Genomic DNA, 25280 nt, shown 5'->3' with positions numbered 1-25280 from the left:
TTCTTAATGGTTTTTGATGAAATACTTTTTTAATATTGATGAAGTCTATCTTAACAACTTCCTCTTATTGCTTTCCATATCCTTTAAAGAAAAAAACCCTTTGCCTACCTCCGTCACAAACGTCTTCTCCTATACAAGCTTGATAGTCTTAACTTTTAGATGAGAACTATGATCCATTTGGAATTAATTTTTTTGAATGGTTTAAGGTGGGGCCAAGGTTCATTCTTCCAGATGGAGAATCCAGTTCTCCCAGTATTATTTATTGAAGACTTTCCTGTCCCTACTGGATTGTTTTGGCAAATCTGTCAAAAATCAAACAACCACATAAGTATCTATTTTAAGGTTCTCTGTTTTATCCCATTTATCTACCTGTTTGTTTTTATGCCAGAAACACAATGTATGATTACTGTGGCTTCACAGAAAGTCTTGAAGTCAGATAATTTAAGTCTTCTAACTTTGCTGATCTTTTTCAAGATTGCTTTGGACATGCTAGGTCCTAAATTTTAGGATAAGTTTGTACATTCTATGAAAACCATATATATTTTTAGGGTTTGATGGAGATTGATTTGATTCAGATTAAACTGGGAGAGAACTAACTTAATACTACTGAGTGCTCCAATTCACAAACATGGTATGTCTGTCAATTTATTGTATGGTAGTTCCAACATGAAGGTTGTCTCAGGGTTGGTTTCCATTGGTCTCCTCCTGAGAAAGGGTCACATTTTCTTTGCTCTTCATGCGTTGAGTAACTTAAAGTCTGTATGCTGGACACTGTGAACGTTACATGATAGAGATGCTAGATTCTGTTATATTCCTCTAAGTGTTAACTGTTCTTGTTTTGGCAGGCAATTAACTTGTTCACACTCAAACTCTGTCTTTGAACAATTCCAATTAATTTTTCACCAGCCTAGTGATTTCAGCAAAGTTTTTAAGGAAAATGTGGGGCTCCCCTTCTGTGGCTCTCTCCATGCCAGAATTCTCCTCTCACTCTTCAGCAACTGTGGTTGTCCTAAACTCTGATCTCTGGTTCTTCAGGACAGAAAAGGCAGGTTTCATATTGAAATTGTAGCTACCCTGCACATTCTGCATGGATAAAAGCTATAAGAACAGAAAATTCACCTCATGTCACTTGCTTCTTCCAAGGGTCAAATCTCCTTCAAAATGTCTATTTTGTTTGTTCATTCTCTAGTGCCTTATTTTTTTTCTTTTTATTTTGTGCAGAGTTTATAATTGTTATCTAGGGAGTCTAAGTCTGATAAAAGCGTATCTGGCTATATGAGAAGAATTCTCTCCCCATTTGTTTAGTCTTCTTTAATTTTTCTCATTAAGGTTTTGAAATTTCAGTGTACAGATCTTATGTCTTTAAAAAAATGTATTCCTGGGGCTTCCCTGGTGGCGCAGTGGTTGAGAGTCCGCCTGCCCATGCAGGGGACACGGGTTCGTGCCCCGGTCCGGGAAGATACCACATGCTGCGGAGCGGCTAGGCCCGTGAGCCATGGCCGCTGTCCGGAGCCTGTGCTCCACAACAGGAGAGGCCACAACAGTGAGAGGCCCGCGTACCACAAAAAAAAAAAAAAAAATGTATTCCTAGGTATTTTATTGGTGCTACTATTCATAGAATTGTTTTCTTAATATTACTTCCATTTGTCTGCTGTTAATATTTATGAAAATACAACTGATCTTGTAAGATGAAGCCTTGCTAAATTTACTTGTTTGCTTTAGTGACTGTTTTTGTAGATTCCTTAAGGTTTCTTACATAATCATATCATCTACAAAAAGCAAGAGTTTTGACCCATTCTTTCAGATCTTTATGCCTCTTATATTTCATTTTCCTGCCTCACTGCACTGGCTAGGTCCTCTATTAAAATAATGAATTGAAGAAGGCACAAGAATGGACATCCTTGTCCTACTTTTGATCTTAGGGAAAACATATTATTTTGTGAGTAAGTATATTCTTAAGCCGTCAGTTTTTCTTAAATGTCCTTTATCAAACTGAGGAAACGTCTTTACATTTCTCATTAGCTGGGAGTGTTTGTCATGAATGGATGAATTTTTGTTAAATGCTTCTAACCAAGTAAAGTGATCAACACTGTTTTTCTCCTTTGTTAGTGCTGTGCATTACACTGATTAATTTTTGAATATTATAAACTAACCTTGCATTGTTGAGCTAAATCTCACTCAATCATAATGTCCTCTTTGTATACTGCTGGAGTATATGTTTTGTTAACAACTTTTTAAACCTATGTTCATGACAAGTATCAATCTCTAAATTTTCTCCTTTTGGTGCCATCTTTGTCAGGTTGTTATCAGGGTTATACTGACCTCATAAAATAACTCTGTTTTTCTGAGTTTCTATGCGATTGATGTTGTTTCTTGCTCAAATGCTTGAATTTACCAGTAAAACCAACTGGACCTGGAGTTTTTTTTGTGGGAAAGATTTTGATTATGAATTCAATTTCTTTAATTGATTATAGGGCTATCCAAATCTTCCACTTCCTCTTGCACCAGCCAGGGTAACATGTTTTTAAAGAAATTTGACTATTACAAATTGTTGACATAAAGTTGTTTAAAATATATCCATAGTATGCTTCTAATGTCTGTAGGATCTAGCATGATAATATCTCTTTCATTTCATACATAGCTAATTTATGGTTATGGGCACTCTCTTTTTTTTCTCCATCAGCATTATAGGAGTTTATTCAATTTTATTGATCTTTCTAAATAATCAGCTTTTGGATTTATCATCTCTGTTGTCTCTTTTCTAATCATTGATTTTCTGCTCTTATTTTTATTATTTCTTCCTTCTACTTACTTTCCATTTTCTTTGACCTTTTTCATAGTTCCCTAGGTGACGTCTTAGATAACTTTTCTGTTCTAGTATAATTATTTAAAGCTATAAATTTCCCTTTAAGCACTGCTTTAGCTGCATCCCACTTATTTGATATGGTATAACTTGATTATCATTTAGTTTGATATATATTCTGATTTTGCTCATGGTTCTCTTCTAAATGACCCATGGGTCAAAGAATTATGATAACTTCCATTTTTAATATGTCTTGCTGGTATTAATTTCTAATTTTGTTCTACTGTTGGCAGAGAACATACTCTGTTGATTTCAATCTTTTAAAATTTATTGAGATTTGTGCCCTGCAAATAGTCTTTCCTGGTGATGTTACCAAGAGTACTTGAAAAGACTGTTACTATACTGATTTTAGATTTAGGTCTTCTATGCCTTTACTTACTTTTTTGGTCTAATTGAACTCTCCAACTATTACCACAATTTTTTGTCATTTTGACCCATTAATTCTATCCAGTTTCACTCATGTATTCTGAAGCTTTTTTTATTAAGTAGATACACATTTATGGTTATGGCTCCTCAGAGATATCATTTTATAATCTTCTGACCCTCTCGCTTCTGCAAAAGGTCACCTGTCCTTCACATCATCGTTCCCAGGTATATAACATGTCATTGCTCACGGCTGCTTTCAAGACTTTCTCTTTCATGGGTTTGACTATGATGCACCTAGGTGTGGTTTACTTTTCAATTATCCTTATTGAGTTTAATGAGGAATCTAACTCCATTCTTGATATGTGACTGCTAAGAGTTTCGAGTCCCATCATGTCCTCATCCCCTCTGCCTCAAATCTGAGCAAGCTGATAAGGAAGCCCTTGGGGCTGGTGAGAATTTTAAACCAGGCAAGTCTGGGCACACACAGGAGTGCAGGAATTATCACCCCAGCCCCATGTCTCCTGTCACTCCTTTCTCAAGTAATTTTTGGACCAGTTTGGAAGCCTGCCCTGCTTTCCCCAGAAAGCCTTATCATATGAACAATAATCTTTTTCATGCCCTTTCATTACATGTTTGGCTTCATCAGTCTCACATCAAAATCAAACTTGGGGAGGGATCCACCCCACATATAGTTCACACTGATTAAGCACTTACTATATTTCAAGCATAGCACTAAGTCCTTACACATACTGAATTACTTAACCTTCCAATAACCCACAATTTAGGCAGTTACCCCATTTGACAAATGAGATAATGGAAGCACAGAGATGAAGTGACATGTCTAAGGTCATACAGCTAGCAAGTGGCGGAGACAGAGGCTGCATTCTTAATTACCAACACTATTCTGTCTCTTATATAGTTTACTAAAATTAAAAACATAGCAAGACAAAATTAAAACAATAACTTTGGTATAGAATTTCTGATAAGTAAAGCACTATAGAATGTGCTTAATTATAAAAACTAGAGATTTCACTGTAAGAGTTATAATTTCTCAGGAAAAAAAAACGCTTTGGACAAGGAAATTAGTAGAGCTACTCCCAAATTAAAATACGGGGAGACACTAAAATTTCCATAGAGTCCAATAAGATAAAACTGATACTCTTCTTCTTTGGTTTGGAACAGCTCTTTTTAGAAGCAGAAGAAAGGACCAAGTGATGATTGAAAAATTTTTTACCTTTCCCTTTAAAGTTATGTTGAAAACACACTTTGAGATCTTGCTAGATGTTTCTACTGCCTTTGAAAAATAACAAAATATCTCCCACACAAATAAAATAGTCCCTATCATTGAAAAGATTTAAATATCAATTCTAAAAATAGTTGCTCAAAATATTTCAAGTCCTGGGCTTCCCTGGTGGCGCAGTGGTTGAGAGTCCGCCTGCCGATGCAGGGGACACGGGTTCGTGCCCCGGTCCGGGAAGATCCCAAATGCCACGGAGCTGCTAGGCCCGTGAGCCATGGCTGCTGAGCCTGCGCGTCCGGAACCTGTGCTCTGCAACGGGAGAGGCCACAACAGTGAGAGGCCCACGTACCGCAAAAAAAAAAAAAAAAAAAGCTACATACTTCATGCAGATGTATGTAACATTCCTCCATTCTCCCCATATAGTCTACCTGTCCCCAGCACCACTAAATTTGGATTCCCAAGTTTTCAAAAGGAGAATACAGACAGCTTATTTAAAAAGCTGGATTTGTTGAGTCTTCCCATATCATTACCCTCAAGCAAGCTCCTGTCAAACTGTTTTCCTCCTTTCTGCGTAAAATTTCAGAAAGATCCCATGGCTGTTCTAGTCACACCCAAATAGATTATATATATATAACACAATAAACCTCTTTGCAGAAATTAAAATTTTACTACCCTGATCTAAATCAAAACTTTATTCTCTCATTCAATTTTGCTAATTTCACCTCTTCCAGGACTCTCTAGCTGTTACCTCTAAGGGCCCTGTAGGTTCTGGAACATCACGAAGAGGGGGTTTTAGGGGACGAGGGAACAGACTTATAAGGTCAGAAACCCAAATGCAGCCTCTTCCCTGTAGTTAGTTCCTGTTGCAGGAATTTCTCTGGCTGTTTGGCTTGGGTCACTCTGACTTTCCAAGTTGAGCCTCTTGATCTGTTCAAGACAAGTCAACTTCAACTACCTTAGTAAAGTCCACCTGGCCCATGGGAAAATTCTTGCACCTTTGATGCACTGCACTCTGAACGTGCAGACCATTCCAACAGTGCCCTGCCTTCATTCTACTGATGCAGGAGCAGCTCCAGCTGCTCTCTCACTTTTTAGCCTTTTTCAGGTGACAGTCAGGTACCAGTCTATTTATCTCCCAAACCTCATGTCAAACTGAGAAGTTCCCTGAAGCCCCTCAATTTGGATAAAGAAAGGGGAAATGCCACAGCATACACTACTCGCTCCCAAGTTTTCACATGGGATCCCTTCCACAAACTCTTATATTTTATTTACATGGCTCAGAGGTCAGTGATGGGTTAACTGTAGCAAATACTTGTCTCAGCTAATCCTTTCTGCAAGTCCTGCATGAATGGTATAGCACCTCAATTCTCAGTGTAGGTTACTTGCAATCAGTTGTTCTCCAATTTCGGGTCTCTGAATAAATACCAGAAGAGTCCCACTTTCAAAAGCTGTTACAATTTTGCTTCCACGTAAGACATAAGCAGGTCATAGCAGGCTAATGTTCCCTATTGCAACAACTAGGGGGAAAAAAGTAACAAAAAATACTTATTCAAAGACAACGGAGAGCTATTAAAGTAATGAGATCCAATGAACAAAGACTGCGAGAAGCGAGAACACTTTCTGGTGAACTGATGACTGTCTGTCATTTCCTTCCCTGGGGTCACCTGCAGATTCTAGGTACACGCTGAGCATCAGGCTCGGTCTGGGAAGAAAAACTCAACTGAAGAAAATAACACAGTCAAACATTTGACAATCACAAGATTCTCCTTCCTCAAAGACATCTGCCTGATTTTAAAAATGCAAGCAGCAGGAGGCCCAAGAGCCAAACTCAAGCTATGGAAGAAGAGTAGAAGTGAATCTCCCACAGTGTTTGAGGGAGTGGAGGACAGAGACCTGCCAGGCTTTTAAGCAAAATCCCAGGAGAATCTTATTTGCAGAAAAGGTACGTGCCAGTGTAGACTAAATCAAATTAAAATGGCAACCAAGCCTCAACCCTGCTCAACCCCTGAGAAGATTAAGGTGATCAGCCTATCTACCTGACAGGGGAAAGCATCATTTGCAGCATCTATAATTCTCTTGTATGCAATATATGGCGTACAATCAAAATTACACAGCACATGAAGAGGCAGGAAAATGTGATGATAATCAAAAGAATGAACGGACAATAACAGAAGCAGACCTAAAGATGATCCAGATATTAGAGATGACAGGGACTATAAAATAACTACTATAAATATATTAAAGAAAATTCAGAAAATAGAAAAAACAGGTGAAGAATAGAGATTCAGAATCTATAATATCAAAGGAACATACTAAAAATGAAAAATATAGTATTTTAAATTAAGAACTTATTGGATATGTTTAACAGAAGACTGAACATAGCAGAAAACAGGAGCAGTAAACTCAAACTTAGGTCAACAGAAAACATCCGAACTGAAAGAGGAAAAACAAAAAGAATGTAAAGATCAGAGTATAAGAGACATGTGGGACACAGTCATTTCAGTCCAATTACCAGGTAAGATTTAACACAAGATTGAAGAATATCCTAAACTGGTGTTTTACTACTATTTTTCATCTTCACAGTCTATGTGTGGTACTGTCAATTTCAGGTCCCTTAGATCAGTGGTCCCCAACCTTTTTGGCACCAGGGACCACTTTGTGGAAGACAGTTTTCCTACAGACCGGGGTAGGGGGCTGGGGGAGGTGTTTTCAGGATGATTCAAGCACACTACGTTTATTGTGCACTTTATTTCTATTATTGTTACACTGTAATATAAAATGAAATAATTATACAACTCACCATAATGCATAATCAGTGTGAGCCCTGAGCTTGTTTTCACTTGACACTGATAGGGTTTTGATATGAATCTGCAAGCAGTTGATTTATTATGGTCTCTGTGCAGTCAAACCTCTCTGCTAATGATAATCTGTATTTGCAGCCGCTCCCCAGCACCGCCTCAGCCCCACCTCAGATCATCAGGCATTAGATTCTCCTAAGGAGCATGCAACCTAGATACCTTACAGGCGCAGTTCACAGTAGGGTTCACACTCCTATGAGAATCTAATGCTGCCGCTGATCTGACAGGAGGCGGAGCTCAGGCGGTAACGTGAGCAACGGGGAGCAGCTGTAAATGCAGATGAAGCTTCACTCACTCACCCACCGCTCACCTCCTGCTGTGCGGCCGCGTTCCTAACAGGCCATGGACCAGTACCAGTCCGTGGCCTGGGGGTTGGGGACCCCTGCCTTAGATGGTAGTGGTACCTTTACTTGTATTACCAGCGGGGACGACATAGGCCTGGAAACACTCTACTACAAGACAGGCAGGAGAAGGAGCAAACAATATAGTTAAATGTTGTCCCCAATAATAATGATCTTCCTAGAATGTGGTTAGTCACATAGTCTGGGCAAACTGAAATGGTTCCAGATAAGACTGGAAAGAGACCAAAGATGCTGAGAAAATAAAAGATGGTTATAATTTTTTAAATGCTTATTATTTTAGCTAGGTTGATTCTAAGTTGAGAAATGAATTCTTTAAAGCCAATACGTTACGTGAATGGGACAAGGAAAGTGGGGATGACGCTTGTTGCATCGAGCGTTAAATTTAAAATTATATATTAATTAACCTGGGTAATAATCCTATAATTTTATAAAGGAACCTAGGTCCTAGGGCAGTTGGATGTTTTCCCTGATAAGGTAAATGATAAAAATGCCCTACCGAAGAATATATCATATACACAAAAGGGCTCTGAGCACCAGGGTCCTAGAGCATGAGCTCCCTCAAAAAAAAGAACTGTAAATGTAGGCACCACATAAAGGTTAAGGGTCTTAGCAAAGTGTCCTTCAAATTGTGTTTCACAGGACCATAGTGAAGTGCTCATTACAAGCGCCTTCACAACTTATACACAGAACATATAGAAAGAAAATGACAAGTTGGATGCTGAGGCTGGTAATCTCAAAGTTCTAGTTTGCATTTATAAAATGTTTCATTGCTTTGATGAACTGATTTTATAAATAAATGTTATACTAAATTATGATAGCTGTCTGGCAGAAATGTTTACTAAGCAAAGATAGACAATACAATTTAATGTGAGTTCTTTTAGAAAACCTGGAAGGAAAATGAAGACATGGAATATCTGTGAAAATTTCAAACAAATCATATTCATGGCTGTAGTGCTTTATAGCTTACAAACTAAACTTAACATTATTTCAAAGGACCCAAAAATAGTACTGTGAAAGAACTCAGATAGTACCACCCGTTTCACAGATGAAGAAACAGTCAAAAGTATAATCACATGCCTCAGGATTCACATTCATCAGTACTGAAGAAGCTGACTCAAAAACAAGTCATCAAACTTCAGAGTTCTTTCTGTCATAGTATTCCATATATATTATCTCATACACACACACACCCCCACACACAGTCTATTTCTATGTGTGAACGAGGGAGAGAGAATTATTCTCTTCTGAAATAACAAAAAAACACTAATTTAAGAAGAACTGAAGGATACTACAGTTTGGTTTTAAAAGACTTCTCTTTAATTCTTCCTGGGTTATCCAGAGAAGTAAAAGGGGTAGTAATACAAAATCAAAAGTAAAAGTTGACCATCTGCATAAAGTTTATTTCAATTACTCTGATATTTAAAAATTTAGAAGATGGAAAACAAAATCCAAATGTTAGCAACAGTATTAACAAGAAACATATCCTGTAAGGATATATAAGACACTAGTAATACAACTAGGTGAGGAGACGGGTGACAACAGGAGTGGGAGGGACACATTTTTCCACTGTATAATCTGTGTTTGAATTTGGAATCATGTACACATACTACTTTGTTTTAAGAAACATACTTTTTGAAGGAAAAAATATAAAGACATTTATTAGAATGTTAAGAAAATGAAAATATAACTGCCCTTTAACAGAAAAATTGACTTAATTTAAAGGGTAAAAAAGCAAAGCCAAGAATAGTCTAAGTATTGCCCAAAAGTTCTTTTTAAACATTTAATTGGGCTTCCCTGCTGGTGCAGTGGTTAAGAATCCGCCTGCCAATGCTAGGGACACAGGTTCAAGCCCTGGTCCGGGAAGATCCCACATGCCACAGAGCAACTAAGCCCGTGAACCACAACAACTGAAGCCCACATGCCTAGAGCCCGTGCTCCGCAACAAGAGAAGCCACCGCAATGAGAAGCCCACACACCGCGCCGAAGAGCAGCCCCGGCTCGCCACAACTTGAGAAAGCCCGCGAACGGCAACAAAGACCCAACACAGCCAAAAAATAAATAAAAATAAATTTTAAAAAATTATTAAAAAAAATAAAGTAAAACAAACCATAAAAAAAAATTTGATTATGCTGACTGCAAAAGTAAAACATACTTTCATGGATAAATATTACGGAAAAATTACAGGACGTTTCTTTTTTTAGGTAATCCATAAATAATCACTATTAACAATTTGATGTATTTCTCTCTAAAGTTTCAAGATTAAGTGTTAACATTTTTGGAAGTATTGCTTTATCAAGTTAAGAAAATTCCTATTCCTAATTTGTTAACATGAATACTGAATTTTATAGAAAGCTCTTTCTAGATTCACCAAGATCAGAGTGTTCATAAATATGAATACAGAGTATCTTACATTAATGGATTTCCTGTAGGTGAATCATACTAGCATTCCTGCAATAAACCTTACCTAGTCATGATTTTGTGGTTTTATTTTTATAATTCAAGCTTTTTCATTTATAATTTTTGCATTTGTTTTTATGAGTAAGATTGATATAAACTTTACTTTTACTATGCATTTTCAATTCTGGTATAAAATGAGTTGGGTTAAGTTTCCTTTATTATTACAGTTAAGGAAACTGTGGGTTAGGATTGGGTTTCTCTAATTCTTTGCTATTATAAACAATGCTGAAATGAACACCAGAAATCTTGGACCATATTCCTGATTATTTCCTTAAGATGAAAGATCAAAATGTAATTATGTGGTCAAAGTACCACCTTAGGAAAGCCCTTATAATTTATGTTTATGAAAATAAATTCTTCATTTATGTACAATGGATATTATCAAATTGGCATTTCAGACCTCACAGCCACTTGTTTTAAACTTTACAAGCTCTCCATCCCCACTGCTGTTTGGATTTTGCTTTACTGTAGATTAAATGCACTGAAAGTCACTTTTTTTTCTTCTGACTGATTCATTACCTAAACATCAATTGCCATTCTGATTTTATGACTGAGTTGTCCTCCATTTGTTAGTCTCAAAAAATTGAGATGGAAAAGCTTCATGAAACTTTATACTATTCAGCTCATTGTAGCTTAATAGGTTAAGATCTACCCATGAATCACTTTGTGTCACCACATAAAACAGTAGGAAGGAAGCAGTGACACATATGGGTAGTAGCTTCTATCCCTTCAGAGACAAAGCAATGAAGGCAGAGTTAATTATGTGAGGGGGATGGGAGGGATATAAAGTCAGGACTATGTTTCTAGCCGCAATTTAGTCCCACTCTAACATTAGAAGATGGGGGTTGGAGGAAAGGAAACTGTTAAGAAGAGTCAATGAAACAGGGATTTTTAAACAGAAAACATTTGTCATTTTAAAAAATTAAGTAATTTATGTTTCATGTTCATTAATACGTGATGAGTACATCAATACGTTAAGGTATTTTATTGACAACTTATTTGCAATTTTAAGTTAATAAGCTTACAGTAAATCCACCATGAATTACATTTTAAATAATTTTGCTTAAGCTAGGGTTTGGATTCCTCTATAATGGACCCTTTCCACACCCATTCCCCACCTTTTACAGTCTATATAATTAAGAGTTGACTGAATGTTTAAATACATTTAGTAGTTAAGAGGTGACTAATAATCTGACACAATATAACTGTTCTATTATTAAAAACAAACTTTATAAAATATATGGCTCCAGAATATAGTGCAAGAAACTTAAGGTTTTTGATAAACAGCCAATATTAACAAATCTACATTTCTTGAAATATTAAAAAAAAAAAAAGACCACCAAATTAGACAAGCAAGTTTCTAAGCTTCAAGGAACTTTTAAAGAGTGAAAAACAAGATACTGGACAAGCACCACTTCACTTTCATTACTCAGGTAAAAGTGCGGGGAAAAAAATCTTTAAATGATGAAAAAGCCCTAGAATATGAAAAAAAAATCTCTAAAAACTAGACTGGAAAATGAAGACTGGAAAATAAGGAAAAGAAATTCGACTAAAGGGACTTCTACAGTTTAAACAGAAGGCCTATACATTTCCATCATGAGGCTGCTTCCTACTGTATCTCCTTAAGAGACAGGACTGCATGACTCTCCTCTCAGTTCTGTTCTGCCAACAACCTCACCGCACTGGCACCGAAGCCCTAGATGAAGCTGTGCAAAAGCATGGCCCCCCGTCTTCCTGGATCACACAGCTCCCTTGGATGAGGAGACAACATACTAACTGGTCTCCCTGCCTCCACTCCTGACAGTCTCACAACCATTTTCCTCACTTCTTTACCTAAGACTCTTTGACAACCCCCCCATCACTCAATCACACTCATGTTCAGTGTGAACCCCCCAGCGCGCAGGATGTGGTGCTTCCTCCCTACCACACAGCCTCTGAGTCCTGCCATATCCCACCTCCCACCTGGCACTCCCAGGACCCCCATCACCAGTCCTCTCAACACCCCAGGGCCACTCTGGATGAATGGAGCTTATCCTGACTAAACTCCTCCTTTACCTCCACCCAACTCAGGCACCAATCTTTCTCCAGGAAGAAACCTTCCACAAGCCGCAGAGCAGGGAAGGGTCCCCACTTTGGAAACAGCTCCCTAAGCATACATCTTTCAGAACACCTCCTGCACATTATGAAATTATCTTTCTTATTTTTTAAAGTTTACCTCCCTTACTAGGAAGTAAGCAACTCAAGAGCAAAGACTGTATGTTTATAAATGTTTACTGAACTGAAATACCAGGCACTATACAATAAAAAGTGAACACAAAAAACCTGACTTATTAACCAATTCATTAGCAAGTCCTGTCAGTTCAACTTCCAACCAAATCCATCCACTTCTGGTGGCAGCACAGCCTCCATGCCAGCCCAACCTCTGGCATCTCTGTTTTGGACTGCTTCAATAGCCTCCTCATTTCCCCGCTTGCAGACCACTATACCACACCAGTCTACTACACACACACATGCACACACACACCACTACACCACTACCCACCCCCAGCTCCAACCACGTGTGTCCGGCAGCCAGAATGATCTTTGTAAAAATATAAATGTAAAAAATTCTTTAAAAACGGATTAAGGGCTTCCCTGGTGGCGCAGTGGTTGAGAGTCCGCCTGCTGATGCAGGGGACACGGGTTTGTGCCCCGATCCGGGAAGATCCCACATGCCGCAGAGCGGCTGGGCCCGTGAGCCATGGCCACTGAGCCTGCAAGTCCAGAGCCTGTGCTCCGCAATGGGACAGGCCACAAGAGTAAGAGGCCCACGTACCGAGGAAAAGAAAAAAGGATTAAAATCTGAAAATCCACTTAAAAATCTTTATTTGCTTTCTATTACATTGACACTAAAATTCAAACTGCCCTACGATGCCCTCTATGATCTGACCCTTTCCAAGTTTTGTACTCATTTTGTATCACGCCATCTCTACTGCGATACAGTAAGTCCTCCAATACAATAAGCTATATCCTGACTTGGCATCTTTACACTCACTCCTTCCTCTGCCTAGAAGACCTCCCTCAGCTAGCTGCTACTTCTCAAAGCTCAGATTAAGTGTCACAATCCAATCCAAAGCAGTTTTACCCCTCAGTCGTTGTTTTCTTTGTACTCATTACCATCTCCAATTAGATTAATCTGCCCACTTGTTTACTGTGTACATCTATCCCTGAGGAGGGCAGGAACTTTGAGTTTTGTTCATACTGTATCTATCCCATGTGCCTAAAACCAGTGCCTTGTACACAGCAGGCATTCATAAACATTTCTAAAACGAAAGAATATACCAGGAAAAGTGACTCTTATTTAAGAAATACATGAAACAAGTGAGGTAAAAGAAATGGATAATTAACCTACCAAACAAGGGAGGAAACATTCTACTCCTAGTATTTGCAAGCAGACAGGCTGGTGTTATTAGGATCTATTATCAACAAGCATCCAGAGTGTATTTCCCAAAACTCATTAGAAACGTGTCAAGTAGAATGGTTTTACGTGCCATATGCTAGCCTATGTGTATGACACTGAAAACAATCATTTTTAGAAAATGCTATAAACTGACACTCCCGCAAACCCTGTAATATGCACAACTATAGTAGTACACATTAAAACACTTAAAAACCACTTGCTACTTTATGTTAAAAAACAGTATTTCTGACAGTGGTACTGATCTGTAAATGATTAAATTTACACTAATAAAACTTCAACCTCTTAAGTAACAGGTCCTTCTCATACAAGAGGTAGGTCTTCAAGACAGGTTCTGACCACCTATGACACCTAGGAAGCTGTCTCACATACTGTTCTTTGTTAGAAGTAGTGCTGCAACTCAAGCAAAAACAATACAAAATTCATCACAATGTTAGCAGCCTCTGTTCACTCCTTACTGAAGTTTTGACCAAGGGAGGCGAAAACTGTCAGTCACTACTGCACTGGTGATAGAAGAATCTTTGAATCTTTATTCAAATGTCATTCAATCACAGAAATTAGGATAACATACAATGAAGCATTTAGGCAATGAAGGTAAATGAAGACAGTGAAGATAAAAATACAATCTAAGTATTTTATTTTGCTTGATTAAACCTTCTCACTGTTCAAGAAAATGCTTTGTAAAATAAACAAGTCTTAACGAGTTAAACAAAATTAATACGACAGGTTAAAAATAGCTGTCATATTTTAATAATCACTATTGACAGGTCACTTGAAAGTAACAAAATTTCAATAACTTCCCTTCAGATTCCTTTAAGCAATTTTCAACAGTATGGCCATCAAATTTCTGATCTAACAACACTTACCTTGGTATGGTAACACATTTAGTATTACAATTTTGAGTGGTGATGGCTTTCTCAAGCTCATCTAATCGTCCTGTTTTCTTTAGCTTCTTCACCAAACTTTTAACTGCTTTCTCACACCACTTTTCTTCCTGTCCATTCTGCTCTCCACCACCTGCTCCTCCAGATCCACCCGCTGATTTCTTCCATCCCAGCAGTCTCTTCACAACTGGTGGAGTGAATGGCAAGATGGACGACATGTTCTTACCAAAGGCAGCGATCCACTCTAAGAAAATATCCTCCTTAATCTAACCTAGAAAAGATATGGAAAGGATAATTTAGAAGCTAACTTTACAATCAACTACTAGTTTCAACATAGTATCAAAAGCAAATTACAGAATACAATAGAAATTCAAATTATTTCTTTCACAACAGACATTCAGAAGTTATCTTTTTCACCCCTGAAAATGACTTTAATAATTTAAATGAATTGTGGAAACAAATCCTTCTAAAAACAAGACAGTGTTATAAGTGGACAAATATAATAATTTTGCAAGTAAAATCTTTTATCTTTACCAACACTGGACAAGTTTATCACTACCCATACTACTTTATTTTTAACTTAGTATCAATAAAATATCTTCACCAAAAGAAAGTTTTCCTCACTTTTTAGAATTTCAATCCATTCTCAAAACACGTAACAAAAATATTTTTAAAAATTTACAAGCTCAATATCCCCAAAGTTTTAAAGTTTCATAACCAAGTATCATAAAGTAAAATGTAAAGTTATAACAAGGGAAAAGGCATGAAGTGTGAAGTAAACAAGAAGAAGAAAGACATAGGGACTTCCCCAGTGGCGCAGTGGTTAAGAATCCGCCTGCAAATGAAGGGGACACGGGTTCGAGCCCTGGTCTGGGAAGATCCCACATGCCGCGGAGCAACTAAACCCGTGCGCCACAACTACTGAAGCTTGTGCACCTAGAGCCCGTGCTCCGCAACAAGAGAAGCCACCGTACTGAGAAGCCCGTACACCGCAACGAAGAGTAGCCCCCGCTCACCACCACTACAGAAAGCCCGTGCGCAGCAACGAAGACCCAAAGCAGCCAAAGAAAAAAACAAAGAGTTAAAAAATATAAAAATAAAGAAATAAAGGTAAAGAGAGTCTGTGATAAAAAGATTTGGTTCACTTTTACCACCCCTTGAGAAGATTTTTAATTAAGCCTCTTTTAAAAAATATTTTCATTTATATCTAAGTAACAACATGCATAGTGAGTAAAGTCAAATATAGATCCTCTTCTCACACCAAGAGAACCTTTTAACTTTTATTCTTGCTATTTATACCTCAGTAATGGTATCCCTTGAAATAGCAAGTTTAGATACATCTAGCGATTTTTCTACAGAAAATGAGGATTTACACCACGACCACTTGCTTTCCTCCAAGCTTAAAAATAATTATCTCCCAGGTAGTTTTGTACCTGATGAGATTAGTAGTTAACTACTACTGTATAACTACTACTGTATAATCATGTTTCCTTTTTTGTACAACTCTTTCCTTTCCCCAGAGCTAATTATGTTAGTTTTTCATTTGCCTAGTTTTCTAAGCACCTACTACAAATTCTTCCCACACTTTCCACCAGCCCAATTAAAATTTAATGTCAATGGCTTTAATCTCAAAGTAAGAGATAAGATAATTTACCACTTGAGGACAGAACTGGAGAGTTCAGATTTGAGAAGAATGGAAAACATTTTGAAACCTAGCTCTGAGAAATACGGTGTAAACTCAACTAGGGTGAAGTGAAATAACAAACTTTATCAGGTATTTGCCAATTATATATCAGAAAGTATTCCATGAAGGAGTTCCACTTCTAATCAGGAGATACAGAGTCACAATAGATCATCACTTTCACCCTAACAATCAAAACAAGACAGAAAAGCTATAAAATCATGGTTTTTCTGAACCCATCAGAAAGTTTAAGATGCAAAGAAACCTAAGTGAAACTAAATTCCAGAAAGTGTTGAGTCTTGATAGAAGAGGGGCCCACAGATGGTCTCTTTCCTGGTAGAGTGGCTAAGGAGGAATAATCCCACCACAGTGAAGGTACGGAGAAATCAGCCTAAATTTTAGTACATTTTAACAGTAACATGTAGGCTGACAAGACATTAGAATTCCAAGGATTCCACAGAGCAAGTCTGCACCACTCAACCGCTCAATCCCACAGGTCTGCACCAAGAGTTGGCCAAAATATGGCAAAGGTTGGAAGACAGGGCAGGAAAGCTAAAAGATACGCTAAGAAGCTTAGGCTCTTCCTCAAATGCCCTGGGGAGGGGGTAGGGGGAGTGGTGGTGGTGAGATGTGAGAGAAATCAATCCAAGAGACTCCAGACATTCAGCTGCCAAGGGCTGAGGTGGGACAAGACAGCTGAGACAGAAACTTCCATGCAGATACTCTGGAAATTGAACTACCAAGGCTGGGGTAGGAAAGGACTGCTGAGAGAAAGCACTGGAAGGTATTACTCGTACCGAGAGATCTCACTAGGCACAAAAGCCTGGGGTAAGACTAGAGAGCAAAAAGAACTCCAGAATGACCAGGAAACCAGTAGCTAGGCTGTAAAGCAGAGAAGTCACCACGGTTCAGAAAGCTGATGGCTCAGATACAAAGCATAAAGAGATAACTGAAATTACACTAAGACAACAAATCTTACAGAAAGTAAAGTCTTAATCCCACTCTCAAGACACTTGAACTAATCAAAATAAAGTTGCAAATAAGCCCAGAACTAGCTGACTATGCACACATCTTGTTGACTTAGCCCCACAAGAAATGATGGGCCATTTCGGGGAAGTAGATAATATATACTTCAACCTGTACTGATTTTACACAAACATTCAGCATTCAATCAAAAATTACAAGACAGAGAGAGTAGCAAACCAAAGTCAAAAGATGAAGTATTAATATAATCAGATCAGAGAGGGCCTAGATTTGGGGATTATCAGACATACTTTAAAATAACTATGATGAGAACTGATGGAAGAGATAGACAACATGAATAATGAAATGGAGAATTTAATCACAGACATTGAAGCTATTAAAAAAAAGATCACAGGGAAACATTAAAAATGAAAAATACAGTATCAGAAATTAAAGATTTCTTTAGATGGATTTAAAAACAGACAGAAATAAGCTGTGAATTTGAAGACAGGCCAAATTAAAATGCCCAGATTGAAACATGAAGAGAAAAAAAAAAAGTGTGGAAAAAAATCCCAGAACATCCAAGACCAAATGTCAATTGGGGTTTAAGTGGAGTGTAACTGGGGTCCCAGAAGGAGATGAAAAGAGAGAATGGGGCAGAAAAAGCTTAAGAAGAGATAATGGCCAAAAGCATTTCAAAAATGATGGCAGATATCAACCCACAGATGGAAAGGAAACATACAGTAGTCAATCTGCTGAATATTAAAGATAAAAATATAATGGCTGAGTGTCACTTAGGATGGCAGTGAAAACCCAGACGAAAGGGGAATCTGCACTCATTCACAAGCTCTTTTCAAAGGCTCTCAACTGAGTTCTCTTGAAAAAGAATGGCATGGGGCAAGAGAAGGGAGAGAGCTCCTCCCCTTTAAGTGGCACCTAACATGAAGCAAAAGCCTTCAACCAGGAGGGGAGATGCAGGAAAGCCTCCCACACCCAGGGCCCAAGGAAAGTTTCCCTGCCTGAAAGGGAAGAGTAAAGCAAAAGCTGTGTACTATTTGAGAGGGTGGGGGGAGCAGAGCCTATTTGCCCACCTCCCACATACAAACAAGCCTTTCACCATGTAACATAACCACAGTCTACCCCTAGAGGAAGACAGGAAACACTGCCACCACCAGTGGCAGACAAACATACCCTGATGCTAAGGAATGAATAGAAAGCAAAGCTATCGATATGACAATGGGCCAGGAGCAAGAAACTGTCTTTGGCCCAAGATCCTGCACTAATACAAAAAGCAAAGGTCTGCTACTACTAGAAGGAAAAATCCTTAACAAAATATTAGCAAATCACACCCAGTAACATATATAGAAAAAGTAATCATCATCACCAAGTGGGGTTTATCCCAAGGAGCAAAACTGGTTTAACAGTTAAAAAAAAAAAAAAAATCACGCACCTCATTTACAGTATACAGGAGAAAAATCCTTATGATTCTCTTAACTGATGCAGGGAAAAAAAAAAAAGGCATTTGACAATGTTAATTTAATATCTATCCATGATTAAAAACCCTCAGAGAACTAGAAATAGAAAAGGGGAAGAAGTTCTTCATTCTGGAAAACGACATCTATGAAAAACCTAAAGCTAGCAACATATCTAATGATGAAACATTGAGTCCCTTTCCCTTATAACTGAGGATACGACAAGGATGTCCACTGTCACTACTTCTATTCAATAATGCACTGAATGTTCCAGCCAGCACAATAAGGCAAGAAAGAAATAAAAGGCATAAAGATTGGAAAGAAGTAAGTATATTCTCTGGTGATATGACTGTCTTCATTGGAAACTGCACAGAACCTACAAAAACACTAGTAAAATTAGGAAGTGAATTTAGCAAGGTTTCATGATAGAAGGTCAACATACAAAATTAAGTGTATCTCTACATACAAGCAAAGAACAAATGGAAAATGAAATTTAAAGAAATACCAGTTATAACTGCAACAACAACAAAAAAAACCTATAGGTCAATCTAAAGAAAGATACTCAAGACCTCTATACTAAGAACTGCAAAATATTGCTAAGGTAAATGAAAGAAGACTGAAATGAAGAGAGACCATGTTCATAGACTGGAAGACTCAATATTATTTAAATGTCCATTCTTCCCAGTTTGATATATAAATGCAATCCCTGTTGAAATCCCAGCAGGATTTTTTAAAAAGAAACTGATATGCTGATGCTAAAATTCCTATGGAACAAAAGAGATCTAGAATAATAAAACCAAGCTTGAAAAAAGAAAAAGGATTTTTGAGGACTTATACCACCTTATTTCAAGACTCACTGAAAAAGCCTTAGTAATCAAGAGTATAGAGTGGGCATAAGAAAAATAAAGATAGTGAAATAGAAGAGCGTCCAGAAATAGACCCATACATATACAGTCAACTCATTTTCTACCAAGGCGCCAAGTCAATCTATTTTCAACATTTTTTCAACAGCTTTTCAAAAATATGGAAAATAGTAAACCTCAAGCACTATCTTATACCATCCTCAATAGGAAAGCAAAATCTTAACTCTTAGAGGAAAACACAAAATACTTTTATGTCCTTAAGACATAAAAAGCACTAACCACAAAAGAAATATAAATAACACAAACCTCATCAAAACTTAAAATGCCTGCTTACCAAAAGACACCACTAAAGAACGAGTAAGTCACAGACTAGAGAAAAAATATTTGCTATAAATATTTGAGATAAAGGGCTACCATACAGAATATATAAAGAACTGCAAATCAAAGAAAAAAGTGCACTCCATTTTTTAAAAAATAGGCAAAGGACAAATTACAGATATTGCATGAAAGAGGATACACAAGAATGGCCAATAAGCACGTTAGGAGGTGTTTAATATCAACAATCTTCAGGAAATGCAAATTAAAACCACAATGCATTTCGCACCATCTAGAATGGTTTAAAAATATTCTGACACTGTCAAATGTTGGTGAAGATGTAGAATATACTAGTTTCCTATTCCTGTTGTAACAAATTATCACAAACTCAGTGCTTTAAACCACCACAGATTTAGCAAAATGAGTTTCAATGAATTCAAGAAAGTCAAAGTATACTCAGGACTGTTTCCTTCCAGAGGGTCTGACGGGAGAATTCGCTTCCTTGCCTTTTTCAGCCTTTAGTGGTCTCCCGTATTCCTTGGCTTATGCCCCATTCCTCCACCTTCAAAGCACATCACTCCAATCTCTGCTTGCATTGTCATACTGCCTTCTCCATCTCAGGTCAAACCTCCCTCTATCTGCCCTCTTATAAGGACACTTGTGATTACATTTAGGGCTCACCCAGATATTACCCAATAATCTCCCCATCTCAAGATCCTTAACCACATCTGGAAAGTCCCTTTTGCCATATAAATAACATTCACTGGTTCTGGGGACTAGGACCTGGATGTCTTTGGGGACCATTATTCAGCCTGACATATGGAGCAACTGGAAATGCTCATACCCTGTTGATGTGATGTAAAATGAATGGTACAGTGCCTTTGGAAAACTGGCAAGTTCCTAAGAAGTTAAACATACATCTACCCTATATCACAACAATTCCACTCCTAGACATATTCAAGAAAAATGAAAACTTAAGTTCACAAAAAAAGACTTATACAAGAACGTTCATAGTAGCCATAACTCATGATGGCCCCAAACTGGAAAGAGCCCAAATCTCAAGAAAACTGAAAAAAATAAAACAAACAACTGGGTATATTCATACAATGGGATACTGCTCAGGAACAAAAATGAGTGAGCTACTTACACACTTCACAACATGGATGAATCTCAAAAGTATCATGCTGGTTGGTGCTTTGTGACCACCTAGGGGGGTGGGATAGGGAGGGTGGGAGGGAGGGAGATGCAAGAGGGAGGAGATATGGGGATATATGTATACGTATGGCTGACTCACTTTGTTATACAGCAGAAACTAACACACCATTGTAAAGCAATTATACTCCAATAAAGATGTTAAAAAAAATCATGCTGGGAAAAAGACACTCAAAATATATACTGATTCCACTTATGACTTGCAACAACTGGGGAAACTAATACAGTGAGAGAAGTCAAATGACTGTCTCAGGAAAGGGGAGGAACACACAGAGAAATGCTTGGTCCGATGCACAAATACCTTTCTGGGGTGATAAGACTGTTTTCTATCTTATTTTGAGAAGTAATTACATGTGAGTACACAAGTATCAAAACTCACAGAACTGAAAATTTAAAGTTTGGGCATTTATCAATGTAAATTACAATTCAAAAAAATTATAAAGCATCTAAACAAATACATTAAGAAGTTTCAAACAAGCAAAGTTAAATGGACTTCTTTATTTAAGAACTTATCAGACCTTCAATATGCCAACGCATACTGTAAGTTTCAGAAGGGAGGACGTGGCAATTGACCAAGGATGTTAAGTAAGCCAACAAGTGTCTGCCCACAACTTGGAGGTGAGCCTCTGCAAGCACATCTAGGTATATGTTGGGGAACAGGGCCGTGGATGTGGGAGGGATTTTTTTTTATTATTTGAGAACAAACAGTGAGAGCCCAAATGACATCCAATCACAAACTTATCTGGGGCAGCGGTGGCAAGGCTGCTGCAACAGAGGTATACCTTTACTTTAAAAAAAAAAAAAAAGTTAGTATAATTCTCAAAAAAGGACTTTGAATTCTCAAAAGACCATTCTCAAAAATGGTCTTCCAAACTGAAGATACTTAGGCCTTGGTACAGTTTGCTAGAAAATAATGGTCACAACCTAATTAATAATCACATTCATTCCCGTCAAAAGGGAAAAACAATTAACAGGTCCCAACCTCAATTCAGGAAGACTGTCCCAAGGGTCTCCCACAAGAGGTAATATAGCATGCCAAATTTCACAAATTTATTTGGCCATAGTAACCCTTTTATAGGGACATCTCTGGAATTCCACATAACAATGCTGCCCTGGCACCCCTGATAGCCCAACTGTGGTTTAGATGCTAAAAATCTGAAAGGAGCCAAAAAGCAGGATTATGTGACTTTCTTTAGCAATACAGCAGAAATAGTGGGAAAGTGAGGTTTGCCCAGTTAGGGAACTGTAAGATAAGTAAAGAACAGCAACGAGAGCTTGACAGCAGGTAGCACCATTAAGCTGTCTAGAGTGGGAGATGCTATAATAACACACATAAATAAGTATATATAAAAATGCCATACATTATAGTACACTATAGTAAATACTATAATTTAAAAATACTATAGTATATGAAACTACAACTTGAAAAAATAAAGCAAACACAAAAAACTACATCAAACACAAGTAATAATCCACCAAAGTAGACATCTGCAACTACCAGGCAGCAAAAGGTGTATTTGGCTACCTTTGACCTCTGCTGAATTCCTACTCTGTGTCACAAAGCACGCTCTAGTGGAGCCAGCTATATAAACCTCAGTACCATGTGACAGTCTTATCCAAGCACAGAGAACATGCTTATTAATTCAACCTTTGGAAGGGAGAGGTATCACAAAAGCAACACACAGCAGAAGTGTGAATAGAGAAAGAGAGAGAGAGAGAATACCAGGCAGAAAGTTCAGCAGGTTTTCAAGAGACAGGAAACGTTTTAGGAGTTACCCCAAAAAATGTAGGTATTACTAGAACTCAGAGTACAAGGAAGCAACGTGGTAGGAGAGAGGGGAGAGTGAGGCAGCCCAGTTTAAAAAACTGAAGACAAGTTAGTGCTAATGTTAGTAGTATTACTTCAGTGATTTCAGAAACAATTCACATGTTATTGGCCAAGTGGATGTGGACAGTTTAGGGGAAAGGAGGATTCGAGAATAATGGCCACTAACCAATGTAACTGAGCAGTGTGGAATGATGCACTAATCCCTATTCAGAACACAGAAACAGAAGCAAATCTGAAGGCTAAGGTTACAGGGTCAGGATTAATACATGGCTTTACGTAAGTAACTGTGTTCATCACATAACCAGGGTGCAGCAGAAAATACAGCAGAGGCTCAGAAGAGAGGGTAGTCAGGGCAAGAGAGCACGCCCAAGCAAGGCAGAGCTAGTCCTGCGGAGAAGGCTTGGATTCTGAGGGCTCCGCAGGCACTGTTTCAGCCCCACACCGATTTTATCCTTAGAACAAAACTCTTCCTCCGTTACACGAGGGATCCCTGTTCCTTGCCAAAAACTGACAGAACAAGCAAATATAACAAGACTCTATCTAAAAGTGCCTATAACTTTAGTTTAATTAATCCATCCATGAGAATTCAGCCTAGGAAAATGAATAAAAATTAAACTTTTATATATGCAGCAAAAATGAAAGGGATTCCCAGTGTTAGGAAGAATCTGAGTAAACAGGTTCTCTGTTAGATTTCTGTTAGAAATGTTTCTTGTGAGTTAAGATGTATTCTTGGGGATCTGAAAACTTTCTGTAAAATCTTTAAAATATTTTTCTTCATGGAAATGAAAACATGAAATGTTTACGCCTATTCTGGGTCATCTGAATAACCTCATGACCTAGTATTGCCACATGATTTCAATGTCCCATGTCTTAGAAGAGCAGTTATGACCACTTTGGAACTATGTGTTCATTTAAAGTTACCAGCCTTAACTTGTCACGTTTTAGTAATCATGGCTGGCTGACTCCTGGCTAATTATCTCTGGAGAATTTTTCAATTATGCAATAAAATAATATTTTTCAGTAATGCTGATAATACACTTTAATTAGCTGAGCATTTTAAATAGCTAAGGTATCATATTTAGCCAATAGTTTTGAAATGTAAACAGACTGAGTTTAGGTTTTTTACAAGGTATCGACTTCTCCATGTTCCCAGTTGAAGACAAAATGGAGTAAGAAAATAAGAAAATTAGATTTATGATCAAGTTATCGAGATGTGAGTCATTTACATAATATACAGATTTCCTTCAATAGTGTGGCAGCAAGCTCTCTACTAAAGTTAGAAATGTTTTCCCAACATCTGCAAGAATTGAAAAATAAGTTCAGATTCTAACTCTGTTCCTAATTCCAGCTATAACTGATACTTATACAATGCAAGTTTCAACAGAATAGGAAGACTATCTTTACAGCTAAGTAAGAAAGCTTATCAAGTGATACCTTAGTAAAATTGGGATTCCAAGATTACTCACTGGAAAGTTTCAGTTAAGTAAGAGGTCTGATTATCCTGAACTAGCAAATAAAACCTTCAAATTATTAATAACTGTAAAATAGTTTTGCAAATAGCATTCTCTACATGTCTTATTAAACTACAGTTCATTTTCTTTGCAGATTCTTCAACTTGCTATTCTTTGCATACTGTTTTTATTCTGATATAAACCCTATCACTGAATATGTATTACAAAAAAATCTCCAAATCCTTAGAATGTTTTTTCATTTTCTTACATTGTCTTTTAGTATATACAAATTTATATTTTAATATAAAATCTTTAATGCACAACTGTGCTTCTTTTTAAAGAAATCCCTTTCTGCACCCAAATACAGCAGGAAATATTTATTGAGTGCTTACTCAATGACACGTTAGTGTAATAGTCTGGTAAGCATTAACTCATTAAATTCTCATAAGAATCCAGTGGGGTGGGTACTATTATTTACCAATGAGGAATCTGAGACACAAAGAAATACCCTGATTTTATAAAGATATTGCTCCCTCTAGATATTCTTGTAGATACTTTAGATTTGCCTTTCACATTTAGGTGCCTAACTTATCAGGAATTTCTTTTTAAGGGTTGAGATGACGATCTAAATATCTCCTGTAAGGACAGCTTATTTAATCAGCACCATTTATTAAATAGTTTATCTTTCCTTTACTAATTCAAAATGCCACTTCTGTCACATACCAAATCCCTATAAATAAATGTCTGATTGTGGACTTTATATTCTGTTCATTGGTATGCTTGTTCGTATCTACACTACTACTACTACTACTACTTTCAAGCAAGTTTTGATACCTACAAGGTGAGCGCTCCCTCATTTTTCAAATTTATGTTAGTTATTCTAATTTGAGCTTGTCAAATTCCACCAAAACCCTATAGCACTTTGGAAGTGCGATGAATTTAGATTCATTTATGATATTGCGTATTCCTATTTATGAAAATGAGATATTTCCATTTATTTTGGACTTA

The 25280-nt window shown here is 37.5% G+C and overlaps 1 protein-coding gene across 5 annotated transcripts in view; it reads right to left on the bottom strand.

Annotated features, from left to right (window-relative positions):
- Nucleotides 1-25280, bottom strand: part of SMAD2 (SMAD family member 2) — a 101708-nt gene that overhangs the window by 59548 nt on the left and 16880 nt on the right. For all 5 annotated transcript variants that reach the window (XM_082853099.1, XM_082853102.1, XM_082853103.1 and 2 more), the window contains one exon: nt 14470-14758. In XM_082853099.1, coding sequence (XP_082709225.1) covers nt 14470-14705 — 236 coding nt within the window. In that variant the 5' untranslated portion in view covers nt 14706-14758. The remainder of the gene's footprint in view (nt 1-14469; nt 14759-25280) is intronic.

Source organism: Leucopleurus acutus (assembly GCF_964270905.1).
Source record: "Leucopleurus acutus genome assembly, chromosome: 13".
NCBI classification, from domain to species: Eukaryota; Metazoa; Chordata; class Mammalia; order Artiodactyla; family Delphinidae; genus Leucopleurus; species Leucopleurus acutus.
This window is presented reverse-complemented; position numbering and strand designations above follow the sequence as displayed.